Source organism: Onychostoma macrolepis, chromosome 22 (genome assembly GCF_012432095.1).
Source record: "Onychostoma macrolepis isolate SWU-2019 chromosome 22, ASM1243209v1, whole genome shotgun sequence".
In the NCBI taxonomy this organism is placed as follows: Eukaryota; Metazoa; Chordata; class Actinopteri; order Cypriniformes; family Cyprinidae; genus Onychostoma; species Onychostoma macrolepis.
This window is the reverse complement of record NC_081176.1, coordinates 22,044,110-22,059,502: the sequence shown is the minus strand read 5'-3', so window position 1 is coordinate 22,059,502 and position 15,393 is coordinate 22,044,110. Positions and strand designations below refer to the sequence as shown.

Below are 15,393 nucleotides of genomic sequence, written 5' to 3'. Positions count from 1 at the left end.
ACCTTTCTGTTGTTTTTGGCAGAAGCTTGCGAACAGTTTCGTGCTTTTGGATTTAAGTGTATCTCAAGGATCTTTCAAGGACTTTTGCTGAATTACTGACGTTTGTACGTTTCCTATTAAAAATATAAACCTTGAAATGTGTCGAGCTTCTCAAAACCCTCTTGAAAAAATACGGAAAGTGTTTATTTAGGGGGAAAAAACACTTTTCAATTCTTAAAAGTGCTTTTCGGTCAACAGAAACCCTCTCAACCAAATTACCAAGTCACAGCAGTTTTACACGGAATAACTTTGTGACTTATTATTTTTATTTAACCAATCCAATTCAAGAATCACACTCACTGTCCAATCACAGGCTTTGTCAAAGCAAAAGTCATGTGTTGCGAGGCAGAGCCAACCGTGACAGCCAATAACGTGACTCTTCGTTGATGTGACGCAAAACGCCGCTGACCAATCGCAGCTTGCGATCCAGTCCCGCAACAGGCTCCCGCCAATTCTGAGCGGGGAACGCGAGGGAGTCCGACCGGGGAAGAGACGGGAACGACGGGACCGGGATTACACACGAAAAAAACACAATTTACAACTCTAAAACTAACAGAAACCCAGCTAATTCGCCGTTGACACGTTAATGTTATACCTGGAAAAGACGTGGAGTCGATGACTAGCCTCAAGGAGTTGTGTACGAAGTCCAAAAAAGCGCTCCCCGTTTCCGTTTAACGTTTCCAGCGCGAGGACAGCGCGAGCGCGGATGGTGGTCGTGATGCTCGCGGCCGAAGAGCCTTTGGCCTCCACACCACGAAGAGGTCTGGTGTTTAATGTGAAATAAAACTGCTTTAATGCATGATTGAAATCGATATATAGGAAATAATATAGTAAATAAAGCCAGAGAGCTCATATAGGTGTCTAACAACAGAAATGAGTGGATAAACTCCCTATTTTACCGGATATTACTTCTGAAATGGTTTTAGTTTGGTTTAGTTTTTCTAAAAATGTAACTTCAATGGCTTTTCAAAGCAGTATTTGGGGTTGTCGAGGGTTTTGGGATCATAATTAGCATGTTAGCAGGTGAGCTCAGATTTGTTATTGACAATCTTGTTTTCTACTCACACAAAATGTGGCTTTCATTACGCGTAATGTTTATTTTTTTCTGTATTCGTGCGGGTTTATCCAAATAAACTCCGTTTATGTTGTTTTGAGCTCAGTCTAGGTCTTTGTTCCTCAGACTTGTGCTAATAGATGAACTTAATGGCTCCGTAGTCACAGGTTCAGTAGCCAAACTCACAGTCGCCACAGGCCTACAAACCATCATTCACTGAAAGGCGGGAGATCAAAACTAAACATTATATGTGTAGCTGGCCTCCATTATTTCTTTGGATGTTTGTGGGCGCTCTGCGTTTTATTTGGGGACTTTTGACATTTAAATAGTTTAATGTTACTACTTATCCTCGAAAATCAAATCTTTGGGTTCGATGCAACTGTCAACTAATAGTTAGCATGCTGAGATAGCAGTTACCTTTGTTTTGACGAGACGTACTTTGACAACGAGTATTGTTTTGCTTTAAGTATTGATCTTAACAATGTATCAAAGTTCATCTCAGATTAATGCCATTTGAATTAGTTTATTGCCTGCATGTGTATTTCTGATAAAGGATTTGACCTTAACAAACTCTATATATTTCAGGCATGGATTGTGTGGGCAAAGCTAACGCCAGCAAGAAGCTTGTTCAAGGTAAACAACTTGAGTGTTAATATTTCTAGTCAATAATGTAAAACCATCCCCATCCAGAAACATATGACCTTGGTATATGTTTAGTCATACTTTGAGGACCCAGTTTATTACATAGTTTCTTTTTGGAAGCTTGTTTAATTAAGAAAAAACAAACAAAACAAAAAAACATGTTTAATAAGGTGGGAAATGATTGTAAGCAAACTTTTTCATGAGCTGTCAATGACCATTACTGCTGATTATAAGAATAAAAACACAAAATCATTTCCAAATATGTTTTACAAAGTTATTCTTATAGTGTCACTGTCTTTGGGCTTTATTAGCTTTTAAAAGACTGAAGGCTTTTAAAATGTTTTTTTTTTTTTTTTTTAGAAAGTGTTTTCTCTTGTTTTCTATTGCTGTACTGTTGGATAATTGTGATTAAAAAGGTAGATTACATGCTCCCAGTTTATCCGTAGTGTAAGATAATACATTATAAAAATATGAGGTCTTAAAACCTGATCTAATGAGTAGTATTTAACATATTTATTTAGTTATATATCAAAAACCCAAATGTTTGTGTGATTGTAATCCATTCTTTTGTTTCTGTTTGGCTGCAATACACTACATGACTTTTGACCAGATTTTTGCCCCAGTCTGGAAGAGTTGACAGATTTCACAGATTTTTTTGTGTGTGTGTTCACCCAAAAATTAAAATTGTCATTAATTACTCCCCTTAATGTCATCCCAAGACCTTCGTTCTTCTTCAGAACACCAATTAAGATATTCTTGATGAAATCCGAGAGCTTTTTGACCCTGCATAGATAGCAATTCAACTGACACGTTCAAGGCCCAGAAAGGTAGTAAAGACATTGGTAAAATAGCCCATGTGAAGTCAGTGGTTCAACCGTAATTTTATGAAGCTACGAGAATACTATTTGTGTGCAAAGAAAACAAAAATAACGAATTTATTCAACAATCTTCTCTTCCGTGTCAGGTTTCGACACACGTTCATGAGAGTACCACGATGAATGCGTGTGCTGCTGCTGAAGCAGGAGCCCGGTGTTCTGTGCCTTATTTTCATTTTTGGGTGAACTAACACTTTAATGTTCAAATCAGTTAAAATGATCGCAGTCTACTGTTGCTAAACTGCGAGACATGCTTGATACACAGATCCCCAGATGTTCAGAGTATAAAGTTCAGCAAATGTATGAGGCCTAGCGTTTTATAATCTTTTCAGATTAACTAATATTGTTGCCTCCCTACAGCACGTCTACCTTTCAAAAGGCTCAACCCAGAACCCAAGGAATGCAATGAGCCCAAAAGAACCAAAGGTCCGGTTGCCCCCAAGTCTTCTGAACCCAGTGCGTCAGATGGAGAAAATGATATGGACAACTCCTCCACCCCACTGCATCACGGCCCAGCTCTGGTAAATGGCCGCGGACCACTTGATTGCTTCATGAGCAGGCAGAAGCGTTCCCCGGTCCGCTCTGGCCCTGAAGCCACAATCGACCTAACTGAAGACTCAAATGATGCTGTCAAACAGCAGCCTGCACCTCCAGTTGCTACCACCTGCCCCCTTAGTGAAGAAACAATAAAGAATGCAGAACATGCCACAAAATCTACAGAACCAACGGTGCCACTGACAAATAAAGAGACGGAGAAGGACGAAGACGCCCTGGACATCACTCGGGATTCTGACACTGAGGAAGAGGAGCAGCAGGAGGAGACTGAAGTCAGTCACGGGAGTGAGTCTGTGCTGTCGACCGGCTCTACCAGCTCCCTCTCAGTGGTAGAGAGCTCACCAGAGCCCAGCAAGAGCGCTCCCACCACCCCTGCCTCTGTGAGTAGACATGAATTAATGCTTTATTGTTTTATCTCTTCTTTTGCTTAAAAGTTCAACCTGTTGATCAGTCTCTTTTCTTTCTGCAGGCGTCACAGATTGATGCAGCTAGTAAAATGAAGAGAAGACCCCTTAAGGTAAAGTCACATATTTAGCAACCAGCATTTTTAGTGTAATGTTAATCAGTCTATGGGAGTCAGGATTTGGTTACATGAGCCCAAAGCTGAAATTTTAGTAGCTGGTGTGGGTTATTTCTCCAAAAGTCCCAAACCAAGTTTCATCACAATGTGAATGTTTGCACTTTGTTTAGGGTTCAAGAAGGATTGATTGTTTCCTTTTAAAGTCTTGTCACTGTGGAATTCTGCACTCCATTTGAATAGCTCTTTGTCTTGTCCGTTAGAGTGTCCAAGAGCAGGAAGAGAAGCGGCGACAAAAGGAAGAGAAAGAGCGCCAGAAAGAGGAGGCCAAAGCTGCCAAGGAGAGGAAGAAAGAGGAGGCCCGCAAACTAAAGGAAGAGAAGGAGAGGGAGAAGAAAGAAAAGAAGGAGAAAGATGAAAAAGAGCGGCGGGAGAAAAAGGAGAGGGAGGAGAAAGAAAAGGCAGAGAAACTAAGAGCTAAAGAAGAGCAGCGGCAAATGAAAATTGAGTGAGTGTCTCAGTACAGTATCACAATAGTAGTTCTACTGGTGTTTTTCTTCATTTCACGATGGATATGAGTTTTAAAATCTGGTGTAAATCCTATTTAGAGCCAAACTGGAAGAGAAAAGGAAGAAAGAGGAGGAAAAACGGTTGAAGGAAGAGAAAGAAGTGAGTGGTTTTATCAGCCTTTTTACTGAGATCTTCAAATCTGTTTTGCAAACTGTTCAGGTCCTCATTGCATTTGTGCATCTGTTTAGCGAATCAAAGCTGAGAAGGCTGAGATTACTCGGTTTCTACAGAAGGCCAAGACACAGTTGGCACCAAAGGTAAGAGTCACATTATTCAGTGTGGAATAAAAACCGGGGACCTGTTTCATAAAACAAGTTTACCAAATAAGCCAGGTTTATTTCAGTTAGTCTTAGACTTGTTGTCAGTTGATTTGGTTCAAAATAGGTCAGAATAACTGAAATAAGCCTGGCTTGTTTGGTAAACTTGTTTCATAAAACAGCCCCCTGGTGTGTCAAACTTTACTAAAACATTTACTGATTACATAATTTGAGAATGAGGCCTTGTTGGACAAACCGATAAGATAAAGATAAAAATCTAAATGCTTGAAAAATTTCCCAATGTGATGGCTGTCATGCTTTAAGCTGTTTTCTTCTCTAAACATGTTTTGACTATTGTTCTGTTTCAGATTCTGGCGTCTGCCTGTGGGAAGTTTGCTCCTTTTGAGATTAAAGCGAACATGTCTCTAGCTCCACTGACTCGAGTACAGTGTGAAGACGCTGTTCTAGAGGAACTGGACCGTTATCTTGCCCAACCTGACAGCACTCTAGATGGACTGAAGGACTGGACTAGGCACAAACCTCGCAGTTCAGGCCCAACCAGGCCCAGTCACAGTGCAGTAAGGTAAGGCCACATTGAACCTGTTGCTGAGATACTGTGCGGAACACCAGCTGCTGTTTATATGAGAGTGAAAGGCTTATTCTTTGTTTTTGTTTGTTCTCTGTTATTAGAGATTGTGTGGTCATAACTGACAGCCAGAAGGCAGATGGCGTCCCAGACCGTCACCGTTATGGTCGCATGAAACTCCTGCAGTTCCATGACAACTATCGTCCAGCTTACTGGGGGACCTGGTGCAAAAAGAGCACTCACATCTCTTCACGCTGCCCACTTAGACAGGACAAGGTAAAAACAGAGCCACCTTGAACTTTACTGTTGTTGTGGCAACAGTATTGTTCTTGTGATTACTGTCTAAATACACTTGTGATGTTCCTGTGCTTTCTGAAAGAGGTAATTTTTCAAAAATATCAAGGAAAATGTGGTTATTTATAAGATAATCCATGGATACAGTCTGTGGCTTCATGTTTACTTAGGAAAAGTTTGGATGAGATCCGAGCAGGACAATGGCTTGGCAGTTTTTCAGCATTCAAAGAAGTTCATTGGTCACTGTCGAGGGCCCGAGAGTCCAGTTAACTAACTGCTTCCTCTGATTTCAAACAATTCAGAAATAAACCCAATAATGCTCCAGCTCCCTCTGATTCTACAGCAACTCTGTATTTGAATTAGTAAGAGGACCTAATAAGTAGGGATGTGTGCTACGACCAATTTGACTGATGTTTAAACGGAAGTTTTGTATCTGACTAGTCTAAAAGCTAGAAACCCCCCAAAAAAATGGCAAAAGAAAAAAAAATGTGCGTGTATAACAGCCTACACTTGAAATACTTAATCTTTGCATCACACTGTCAAATCCCTCAATGAAACCTGCTAAAAATAGGTCACGATTATGCCGTATGCTTGCAGTATGTGAGTATGCTTGCTCACGTTATCACCATTTAATTTTAGGCGGTTGTTAAACAGAAAATAAGGAAGAGCATACACTCAACATAAACCAGTGCATGGCTTATTTATTCAGATCAGCTGGAGCAATGCATAAATGGAAAATAGACTGACAGAATTCTTCATTTTCATATAACGTTAGCCAACATATTAAAACACAAGTCAAAAACAATAGGAAATTTTATAAAAGAATAGCATTAAAACAGCTTTTAAAAATGTACTTTATGTTGTCTAAAAACAAAACTGCTCATTTTACTTAGACCATGCGCATTTGTTCAGTGAATTTAACACGTTAATGTGGTCTGGCAAAAGACGGGACTAGGACTAGAGGCGATTCTGCACTTGAAAAAAAAAAAAAATGCGCTCTGCAGAAAAGAGCCTGGAAATCCCGCACCACCACCGAAGTGGGTCTTCGTTTTAGAGGAATAGACTGCGCGGATGGGATCGCGGACCGCAGCGACGGGTTGTAGTGTTTGACATGATTGACATTTGCTGGCTTTGGCTAGCCTCCAAGCTAACGCATACGTGCCTGTATTGACTGTATGATTACGCATCTCTCCAGTAGAGTTATTGTAAGCCAGTTTGACATTACACAGTTTACACACAACTTTTTCAGTTTCCTTCTAATTCAAATAATCCCACACCTTGCTGGTTCTTCGCTGGTCATTTTGAGCTCACCGCAACTAACATGAAGAAAAGGCATGTAATCGACTATTGATTTCAGTGTCGACTAGCAGGAGCTGTACTGTTTAGTTGACTAGACCCGCACATCCCTACTAAGATCATTTTGTATATTCATAATGAGTAACGTATTGTTTCCACCACGTAAAAATCACTCATTTCTAGCAAAAAACATGAAACATTGAAATTAAAAATGAGCCATATACATTAAACTTTGCCAGAATGGAAAACAGGTTTGAAAATAATGCGGAAATCAACAAAATTATCATTTATAGCCAAAACTTGTGTTACTCACAAATTATAGATGTCATTCATAGTTATAGAAGTTTTTTTCACTGTAACTGATGAAATACTCGTATTGTCAGCACACTGGTTTGTATAAATAACAATTGACATTTTAAACTCATAATTGAGGTAAAAAAATAACGGCAAAAAAATTACCGTGTCATGACTTTTTATCAATTTTAGCTTTGTCATAATATTTTCTCATTTATGCCTTTTTGTAAATTTTTGACTTATGTCGTTGTTTTATCTCATAATTTCAACTTTATATCATCGTTCCTTTCTGAATTCCATCTTTGTCATTGTGACAAAATGTATACCTCGTATAATTTATTCAGAGATCGCCATAAAAATAGCCTTGATGCTGGCATGGCGTTAAAAAGTGAATGAATAAATAAATGTATATCCATGTACATGTGGTATAATCCTGTTGGGAGAGACCGCAAATCACAGCTGCTTTATTGCATGATAAAGTTGCAAAATGTAAATTAAATTACCCGGCTCTGTCCTGCTAAATCCAACTATAAGGCATGAAGGTATTAGGATTCTAGAAATGAACTTGGTGGTTTTCACTGAAGCTGCTTTGAAATTTATAATTATGACTTTATTATTTACCAAAGCTTCTATAGTAATTTGAAATTTTTGTCTTATCAGGAGTTGCTGGATTATGAGGTGGACAGTGATGAAGAGTGGGAGGAAGAGGAGCCAGGAGAGTCTCTGTCACACAGTGAGGGGGTGAGTGATAAGACATCACTGTTTCTGTAGTGACACATTAGCCACTGTTGTCTGTTTGTTTGAATATGGTGTTGACTTCAACCTGGCTTTTCCTTCCAGGATGATGACGATGAAGGAGGAGATGATGACGACGATGATGATGGGTTCTTTGTGCCCCACGGTTATCTGTCTGAAGGGGAAGGAGCACTTGAGGAAGACGAGGTATTTTAAACATCCCCCTTCTTCATTCGCCCCATTCAGTCAGGTCATGGTGCTAACGGGCTGCTCTTGCAGGAGGGTGGAGATCCAGAGAAGCAGAAGGTGCGTCAGAGGATGAAAGCTCGTGAATGGGAGAATGAGCTGATGTCTAAAGGGAAGGTGAAGGTGTTGGAGAGAGTGGTGCGTGGCTGCCTGTGGGATGGGGAAGGGCCTGCACCAGACCTGCTGCAACCGTACGCTATCTGCATGCTTGAGCCTTTACACAGAGATGAGTCCTGTACCCCTGAACAGGACCTCTCACGCAAACAGAGGAACAAGAAACGTGAGTACAGCATATGTGCTTGTCTGTTATATGCTTAGTAGATTATAGACATATTTAGAAGCTAAAGTTTTCTCATCTGCAGTCATGTTGCTTTATGAAATGCTATTGTTAAAATGAGCCTCTACATGCAGTGCTCAAGTGTAAGATCATGCAAGGATGGCATTTGCATTGCAATGTAGCACACACACTGTATTGTAGGCCGTTTTCAGCCTATTCACACCATGAGTGGTGCAACAAAGCCGTGTGAATCACCAGTGAAAATTCACACCCAAAAATGGATGAATATGAATATAGTCATTAACCACTTTAGGTTTGCATACCTGAACAAAGCTGAAACTGTCTTCACTATATGTTTTAAATACAGTTGCACTGCAAAACCTCTCACATGTTTTGTTATATTAATGCATTTTTCACTTCTCTTCAGTGCTGTCACAGCTGCTGCCCTTGCTGCATGGGAATGTGAACAGCAGTAAGGTCATAATCAACGAGTTCCTGGAGTTCTGTCGCCAGCAAACATCCTCACCCACAGAAAGCCCTATGAGTTTTACTGACAACGTCCCAGCCAGGTAACCCAGCCTCACAGTGTCATACTGAAAGTTAGCATCAACCTGGTTCCCTTGACAAAAAGCCTGGTTCCATTTGTTAACTATATATTCTAGAGGTCGACCGATAGTGGATTTTACCAATACCGATAGCTAGGTTGGACCACACTGGCCGATACCGATTAATCAACCGATAGTTTTCAAAATGGATACTGAAAGAGAGCTAGTGCTTTACTATTTAAAAAAAAAAAAAAAAAAAAGCAGCAACAGTACTGAACCATACTTTGTAAATTAATAAAAATATTAATATTATTTACTATATTGATCTTTAAAGTTATTTCATAATTTGCTAATGTTAAAAGAAGAAACTTTAAAATGTAAAAATGTAGCCTATTAGTAGCTAATAGTGAATGTTGAAATGAAAACACTCTAACAAGGAACAATACTTCTAGTTTTCATTAATGCTACGAATGGACTCTTATTGTTAAGTATTACCATTTAATATCAACAGTCATGCTTAAAGATGGCCATGTTTAAATATCTACACAAGGCCATAGCATTAAAATTACATACATATGGATATTGTGTGTGTACTCACACACTTTATTTGCTTCTATTTTTTAACACTTGATAATTATCTAATCAAAAAAAAAAAAAAAAAAGTTAAAGTTAGTCGCGCAGCGCTGCGTCTAGGAGAACTCAGAGGTATCACACACACGCACACACACACCAGACGCTTTGCGTTCAGATCAAGTGGCGGTCTAAAACAATTTATTTAAATCACCAAACGGACATAAGTTTGCTTCAAGAATGAACAATGTGGCATAAATGAGTTTGAAGTTCGGTGTTTAAAAAAACAGAGCAAGTGGAAAGAGAGAGCGCGATCTATTACAGCTCTCTACATGAAGCATACCGACTTTATTAGAGCCACAGAAAGACAAACGTTTTGCTGAAAAATGCACAATACATAATTTATAGCCTAGGGTGAAGTCATTATATACATTCACAACGATTTGGGACAAATATAATGTAATTTAATAGAAAACTATGTGAATGGCGTTCTGTTCTGCGGCAGGCTTTTCTGTCGGCTGCATTTAAATGCGCGGCTGGAGTTTCCCGCTCTGTGCAGCGCGCAGTGTCACGTGTCAAAATAAACAACACGTGCTGTCAGTGATTTCCGCCTCTAGAGGCCGCTCTCGTACTGTATAATGCCAGCGGACCCTTCTCAGCCATTCCGGCAACGGTTGCAAACCGGAAAACTATCGGCATGTATTTTTGCCGATAACCGATAGTTTTGGCAATTAACTATTGGTGCCGATTAATCGGCAAAACCGATGAATCGGTCGACCTCTAATATATTCCATGCATTAACTAACATTAGTCCCTTTCAGACATAGTTTCTACTGGTAAATTACCGTTAAGAGATCATGTGTGAACAGGACTTTTTCAAAAACACCTGTAAAATCGTTCAGGCAATTTACCAGAAAGAGAAGTTGTAACATTACCGTTAATGTGCTCTGTGTGAACAGAGTGAGATTACCAGTATGAGCACACTGACATAAGGCATCTACTCTGAGCCAGTCATAACATTCTGATGCAGATGACAGATTTACACCGCGCTGTGTAGTTCGGTTTGAAGTCGTCTAAGAGGTCAATTCCAGTTGTCACAGAATTTACCGGTATTTTTAAAAATCTTTATCGTTACTTAAAAAATACAACTGTTTATTATTAGTCTATGTTAGCTCAGGTTCATGGAATAACATTAATAATTACAACTTTTGATTTTAATATATTAGTAAGTGTTGTAATCGACATTAACTAATGCTTTGGAACTATTTTTCATTGTTAGTTTAACTGTTGTTAACACATGGAACCGTATTGTAAAGGCCGGGACACACCAAGCCGACTTAAAAGGACTAGCAGCGACGAAAGCCGACGGTGTTGTCTCCTTGCGTCGGCCGACTGCGAACTAGCATGTGTGTTCTGCGTCTGCGTGAGAGGAATTAGCTGTCTATATCAGCAGCTGCACGTGACGGAGATTTACTACTGATTACAGAACCAGCTTTACTGACAAGATGCGCTTGACTATCACATTCGATTAAAGGAGTCCTATTATGCTCTTTTACAAAGTCTTGATTTTGCTTTGGGGGTGTCAAAAATCACATTATTTTTCACATAATTTACATTATTACAATACTTCTCTCCCCAGCCTGGCACAAACGGCTCGGTTAATTCTGGGTTTGATGAAGGCCCGCCTTCCGAAAAACTAAATGTGTTGTGATTGGTTAGCTGTCCCAGTGCGTTGTGATTGGCGAACAGCTTAGACAGTGTTTCAGTACTGGCACGCCCCTTGCCAAAACAGTAAGTTCGTCAATATTGCCATATCAATTTGAGCCGGATTCAGACCCCAAGAATATTGAACAAGAGGAGCGCGCAGAACCTTTGCACGCACGGATATTGCAAGACATATTAAAGTGGTAACGTTATTGTTGTTGTTTTTTTTGTGTGGCTAGATGACGTTTTAGATAGGATGTCAACAACAGCTTAAAAATAAGTGCATTTACTATGTACAGATAAGTGCAACGGTGATATGTATTATGTTTCTTGTTAATTCTAACATTATAACATTAATTGCAGTGAAACTGTTATACAGTTGAACTTATTTATACCATAGTCCCACAGACTGGAGCGGGAGAGCTCGAGGTTTCCCCGGTAACGCTGTACACAAAGCAGAGCTCCGCTCACAAACGCTGCTTTATCAGACATTACATGCGAGATGAAATGAAAATGACATCCCAAAATTTTCTGAAAACAGTTTGTTTCCTTCAGAAATACAGTGAGATAAAAACACCAGCACCGGGTTTCGATTTTGAAATGTGCAGAGCTCAACCATGCGTTCTCCCCACCAGCCAACCTTTCACATTTCTGTAGGCGGGATTTACTTACCATAATTTTGGCTTCTGTACGATACCAGAATGTAATACCTCGGTATCGATACCAAAGGTGACAAATATCCAGCGTCAAAAGATAAGTGAATTGAAAACAATTTTATTAAAATAATAATAATTAAAAACAGATTCATATCTTAATACCTTTGTATCAAACTGTAACAAAAAACCTACAGGGAACATAGGCTACATTTTGATGTTGAAGAAAAAAAAATATATAACTGAAGTAATAAAATGAAAATATATTCAAATCTTCTTATCTTTTCAGTTCAAATGCATAGTGCAAACAAAATGTAACAAACCTACCGGGAATATAGGTTAGGTTAGATTTTGACTGAGTTTGAAGGGAAAAAAACAAAACAACTGAAGTAACGCAATTACTGCAACAAATGTTGCTTTATTGTAAAGTGTTATTCTAACAATCAAAGTAATATTCAAAATCACAATATTATTTCTCACTCTCTCAGGTTGTTTTCAGATTTCAGACTCAGATAGCCAAAGAAAAAGCATTAAATATAAATCTCGCTCTCTTGGCTGCTTCATATTAGCGGTCGGCAACGCGGCAGAAACATTCCCTTCATATTATCGATACTAAAATTAATATAGCAAAACTCTTGCTTAATTCAAATTCAAGTAATATTCGATTGTATGAAATGCAAGTGCATATATTACGGGACCAAAACTTCACTGGTTCTAGCTTGTCACACATGCACATTTGCGCTTACTGTATCACATCTGTATGTGCGCTGATCAGTTGTAAATAAAAGTTAAAATTAAATCTGAACTTATGTATGATGCACTCACCTGTCGATCTCTTAATTCTCTGAAAAGATCAGGTTGAGCAAGCGACAAATGCTTAAAAAATTGTATATGTTGCCTCCTGTGGCAACACATGATTTATAGCAACACTTGCATAGAGGTGCAATAAGGTCAGTTCGTTCACCTTTGTCATGCGTTTTGTATGCAAAGTAATGCCATATTTCACTTCTACTGTTCTCTTTATTTATTAATTTTGGGTGCGTGGATAGAGTTTCATCTGTTTGATCCATCGCGTTGTTCTGTTGTCACATTTACCGGTTGCACAGCAATTTGGGAAGCGCTGCCACCTACAGGTGTACTTTGTAACAGCAGCGTATGAGATACCGAATTGAGCAAAATTATGATATCGTACAGTTTGAAACATAATGAAATTTTCCAGTACTGGTATACCGCGCATCCCTAGTTGTAGTTCTTGAAAAGGGATTTTTAAAATGAAATATCTCCCTTTGGAGTTGACTTTGAGATTAGACATTAAAACAGCCTTCATTAACTTGCCCGTTTTCATCACTGTCAATTTAAATCTCCAGCACTGACTCGTTCGCTAAACTGAACATCCAATCAGAGTTCTCACTCGCCCCGTCGTCCCCAACGCTGATTCAACATGTTGAATCTGGCAAACTGCTGCCGACAAAAAGACGACGTGTGGAACAGACCGAATAAACCAGCTAACCAACAAACTATCCCGACAGACGCTCCCCGACGACCGTCGGCTTGGTGTGTACCGGGCTTAAAGTTTTAGATTTTTTCATTGGCTTTTGGATCACTGCAGAAAATAAATGCTGTGACTAACAAAAATGTATCATTCTTACAAATTGCATCTATCTTCAAAAATTAGCATACCTTTTGAAGCATAAATACAGAAATAAAAAAGCACCACAGCAGCTGCATGACTTTAAAGGATTAGTTCACTCCAGAATTAAATTTTCCAGATAATTTCCTCACCCCTATGTCATCCAAGATGTTCATGTCTTTTTCTTTCTTCATTCGAAAAGATAATGCCGATAACATCAGCAGTCCCCTTTAATCACTTGTTAGCAACCGCCTGTTGAAAGGCATATGCAAGCTTAGAAATATAACAAGTGGTTATTACTGATGCATTTTATGTCAGAATAAAAGTGGAAATATCTGGGTTTCAGCAGGCATTCCTGCAACACACTATTGATTTTGGTGCATATTTCTGTGTAAATCAATGACTCATTTGCCTAACGCCTGGAAAACATGTTGACATTGGCTTCCAGTTGTTTTTTTGGCAGCATGTCAGAATATTACGAAGCAACACAAAACACTTTTCTAAGCATACTGTCTTTTTTTTTTGCCCATAGGATCCACGTCAGGCGTATCATAAAGGAGCACGCCGTGTACAAAAAGCGCTCCACTTACAGACGATGCTGCTGGTACGTGCATCCGGAAGTTCTGGCCCATCATTCTCAGGAGGCCTTGCCCGTTCCCTGCCAGTGGACCTACCTCACCTCCGGCGCTCAGATCACCCGCGACGAGCACACCGGCTCACAGGGAAACTCGCCCACCATGTCCAGCTCCTCCACACCCTCCAACAAGAGGAAAAGCGCCAGCAGCCACTCCATCACGAAGTACATGAAGAAATGTGGCGACTCCGAACAGGTGCAGTGTTGAAGACACTTTTTTTTTTTTTTTTGCGCTTACTGTTTACTTGTCTTCTGCTAACTTTGCTGTTTGTTACACAACAAATTCAGACTGAGGCCATGGAGACCGATGGCTTCCAAGCGGACACTGAAGATGATGAAGACGATGATTGCATCATCATTGGGGAACAATCTGGTTGGTACATGTTGCCGATAAAGCTTGACGACAAACAAATCTGCCAGAATAAGCTTGATAAAGGTGTTTTTTCCTCTTAGGATCCTCTGAACAGGATGCAAACACATCCTTGCAACAAACCGAGGGAGAAACAGAGGCCATGGACACGAATGCATCCGAAACTGCTGCTCTTGCCCTACCCTGCCTCACCCCAGCCACCGCCTGAGATCTGACCCCTTCCTGTTGGGTTTGCATGCATGTGAACCAGACGCTCAAAATCTGATCTACAGTTCGAAGGATCACACAGTATTAAAGGTCCCCAGAATGAATCATTTGTCTCCTCTTCTTTAAGTGGAGGTCTCTTAGATGATGTACCATTCTTCTTCATCGGTGAGGTCCTTTTTGAAAGCTCTGCTGGTACATTCATCAGCTCTGACACCAATCAGGCTGATGCTCTCTGCTGGGCTCAGTGCTCGGCACCTTGTTTTAAATCCTTTATTTTTTTTTCCATTCAGAATACTTGAACTGGTGGTGTATGTCTTTCAAAAATAATGACAATTGAAATATATTGCACTTTTATATTCCATTTCTGTTTCTTTCTTTCTTCCACCCCCATCGTAACTTCTTTAGTCGACCAGAAGTCTTTCCCTTGTTTTCTTTTCCAAGAAGCTTTGTATAAAAACAGCATTGCATTGCCCAGGCTGCCATACGCGGTGTAAATACTATTTTTGCTTTTTTTGAAAAATGGTGTAGAAACTGAAATAGTAGGTGGCCGTCCAATATGGGGAAAAAACAGCAGCATTGGCGTTTCTTTTGGCAAAGTGTTTTCTTAATTGTCTCGAATAAACTGCGCCGTAGTTTGCAGTTGTAATGGGTTTCCTACAAAGCTTGTTTAAATAAAGCATTATTTAAAAATGAACAACTTTTAATATGCTGTTAACAGCGTTTTCCTTCCAAGTGATCACATGACATTTGGTTTCTTTCACACACACTCATCTTATCTGACAATGCTTTTTATTTCATACGTCACATCAAATGCAACAGAATAACATGTTATACTTGACAAAA

At 39.6% G+C, this 15,393-nt stretch overlaps 1 protein-coding gene across 1 annotated transcript; it reads left to right on the top strand.

Moving 5' to 3' along the window:
- The first annotated feature begins 428 nt into the window (after positions 1-428).
- On the top strand, positions 429-15,272 carry chaf1a (chromatin assembly factor 1, subunit A (p150)). The gene is made up of 16 exons (XM_058760797.1): positions 429-800; positions 1,679-1,726; positions 2,971-3,545; positions 3,635-3,682; positions 3,946-4,190; positions 4,291-4,351; positions 4,441-4,509; positions 4,878-5,092; positions 5,200-5,371; positions 7,640-7,720; positions 7,820-7,921; positions 7,994-8,240; positions 8,665-8,806; positions 13,872-14,169; positions 14,262-14,346; positions 14,427-15,272. Exons 1-16 carry the CDS (start codon positions 746-748, stop codon positions 14,549-14,551), a joined length of 2,568 nt encoding a protein of 855 aa, XP_058616780.1. The 5' UTR covers positions 429-745; the 3' UTR covers positions 14,552-15,272.
- Positions 15,273-15,393: the final 121 nt, after the last annotated feature.

What these genes read in the sequence shown, in the direction of transcription:
- chaf1a (XM_058760797.1), top strand. Translation starts at nt 746, where the DNA reads ATGGTGGTCGTGATGCTCGCGGCCGAAGAGCCTTTGGCCTCCACACCA. An exon ending in CAGCAAGAAGCTTGTTCAAG is followed by an intron (nt 1,727 to 2,970) that starts GTAAACAACTTG and finishes GCCTCCCTACAG; the next exon opens with CACGTCTACCTTTCAAAAGG. An exon ending in GGTTGAAGGAAGAGAAAGAA is followed by an intron (nt 4,352 to 4,440) that starts GTGAGTGGTTTT and finishes GCATCTGTTTAG; the next exon opens with CGAATCAAAGCTGAGAAGGC.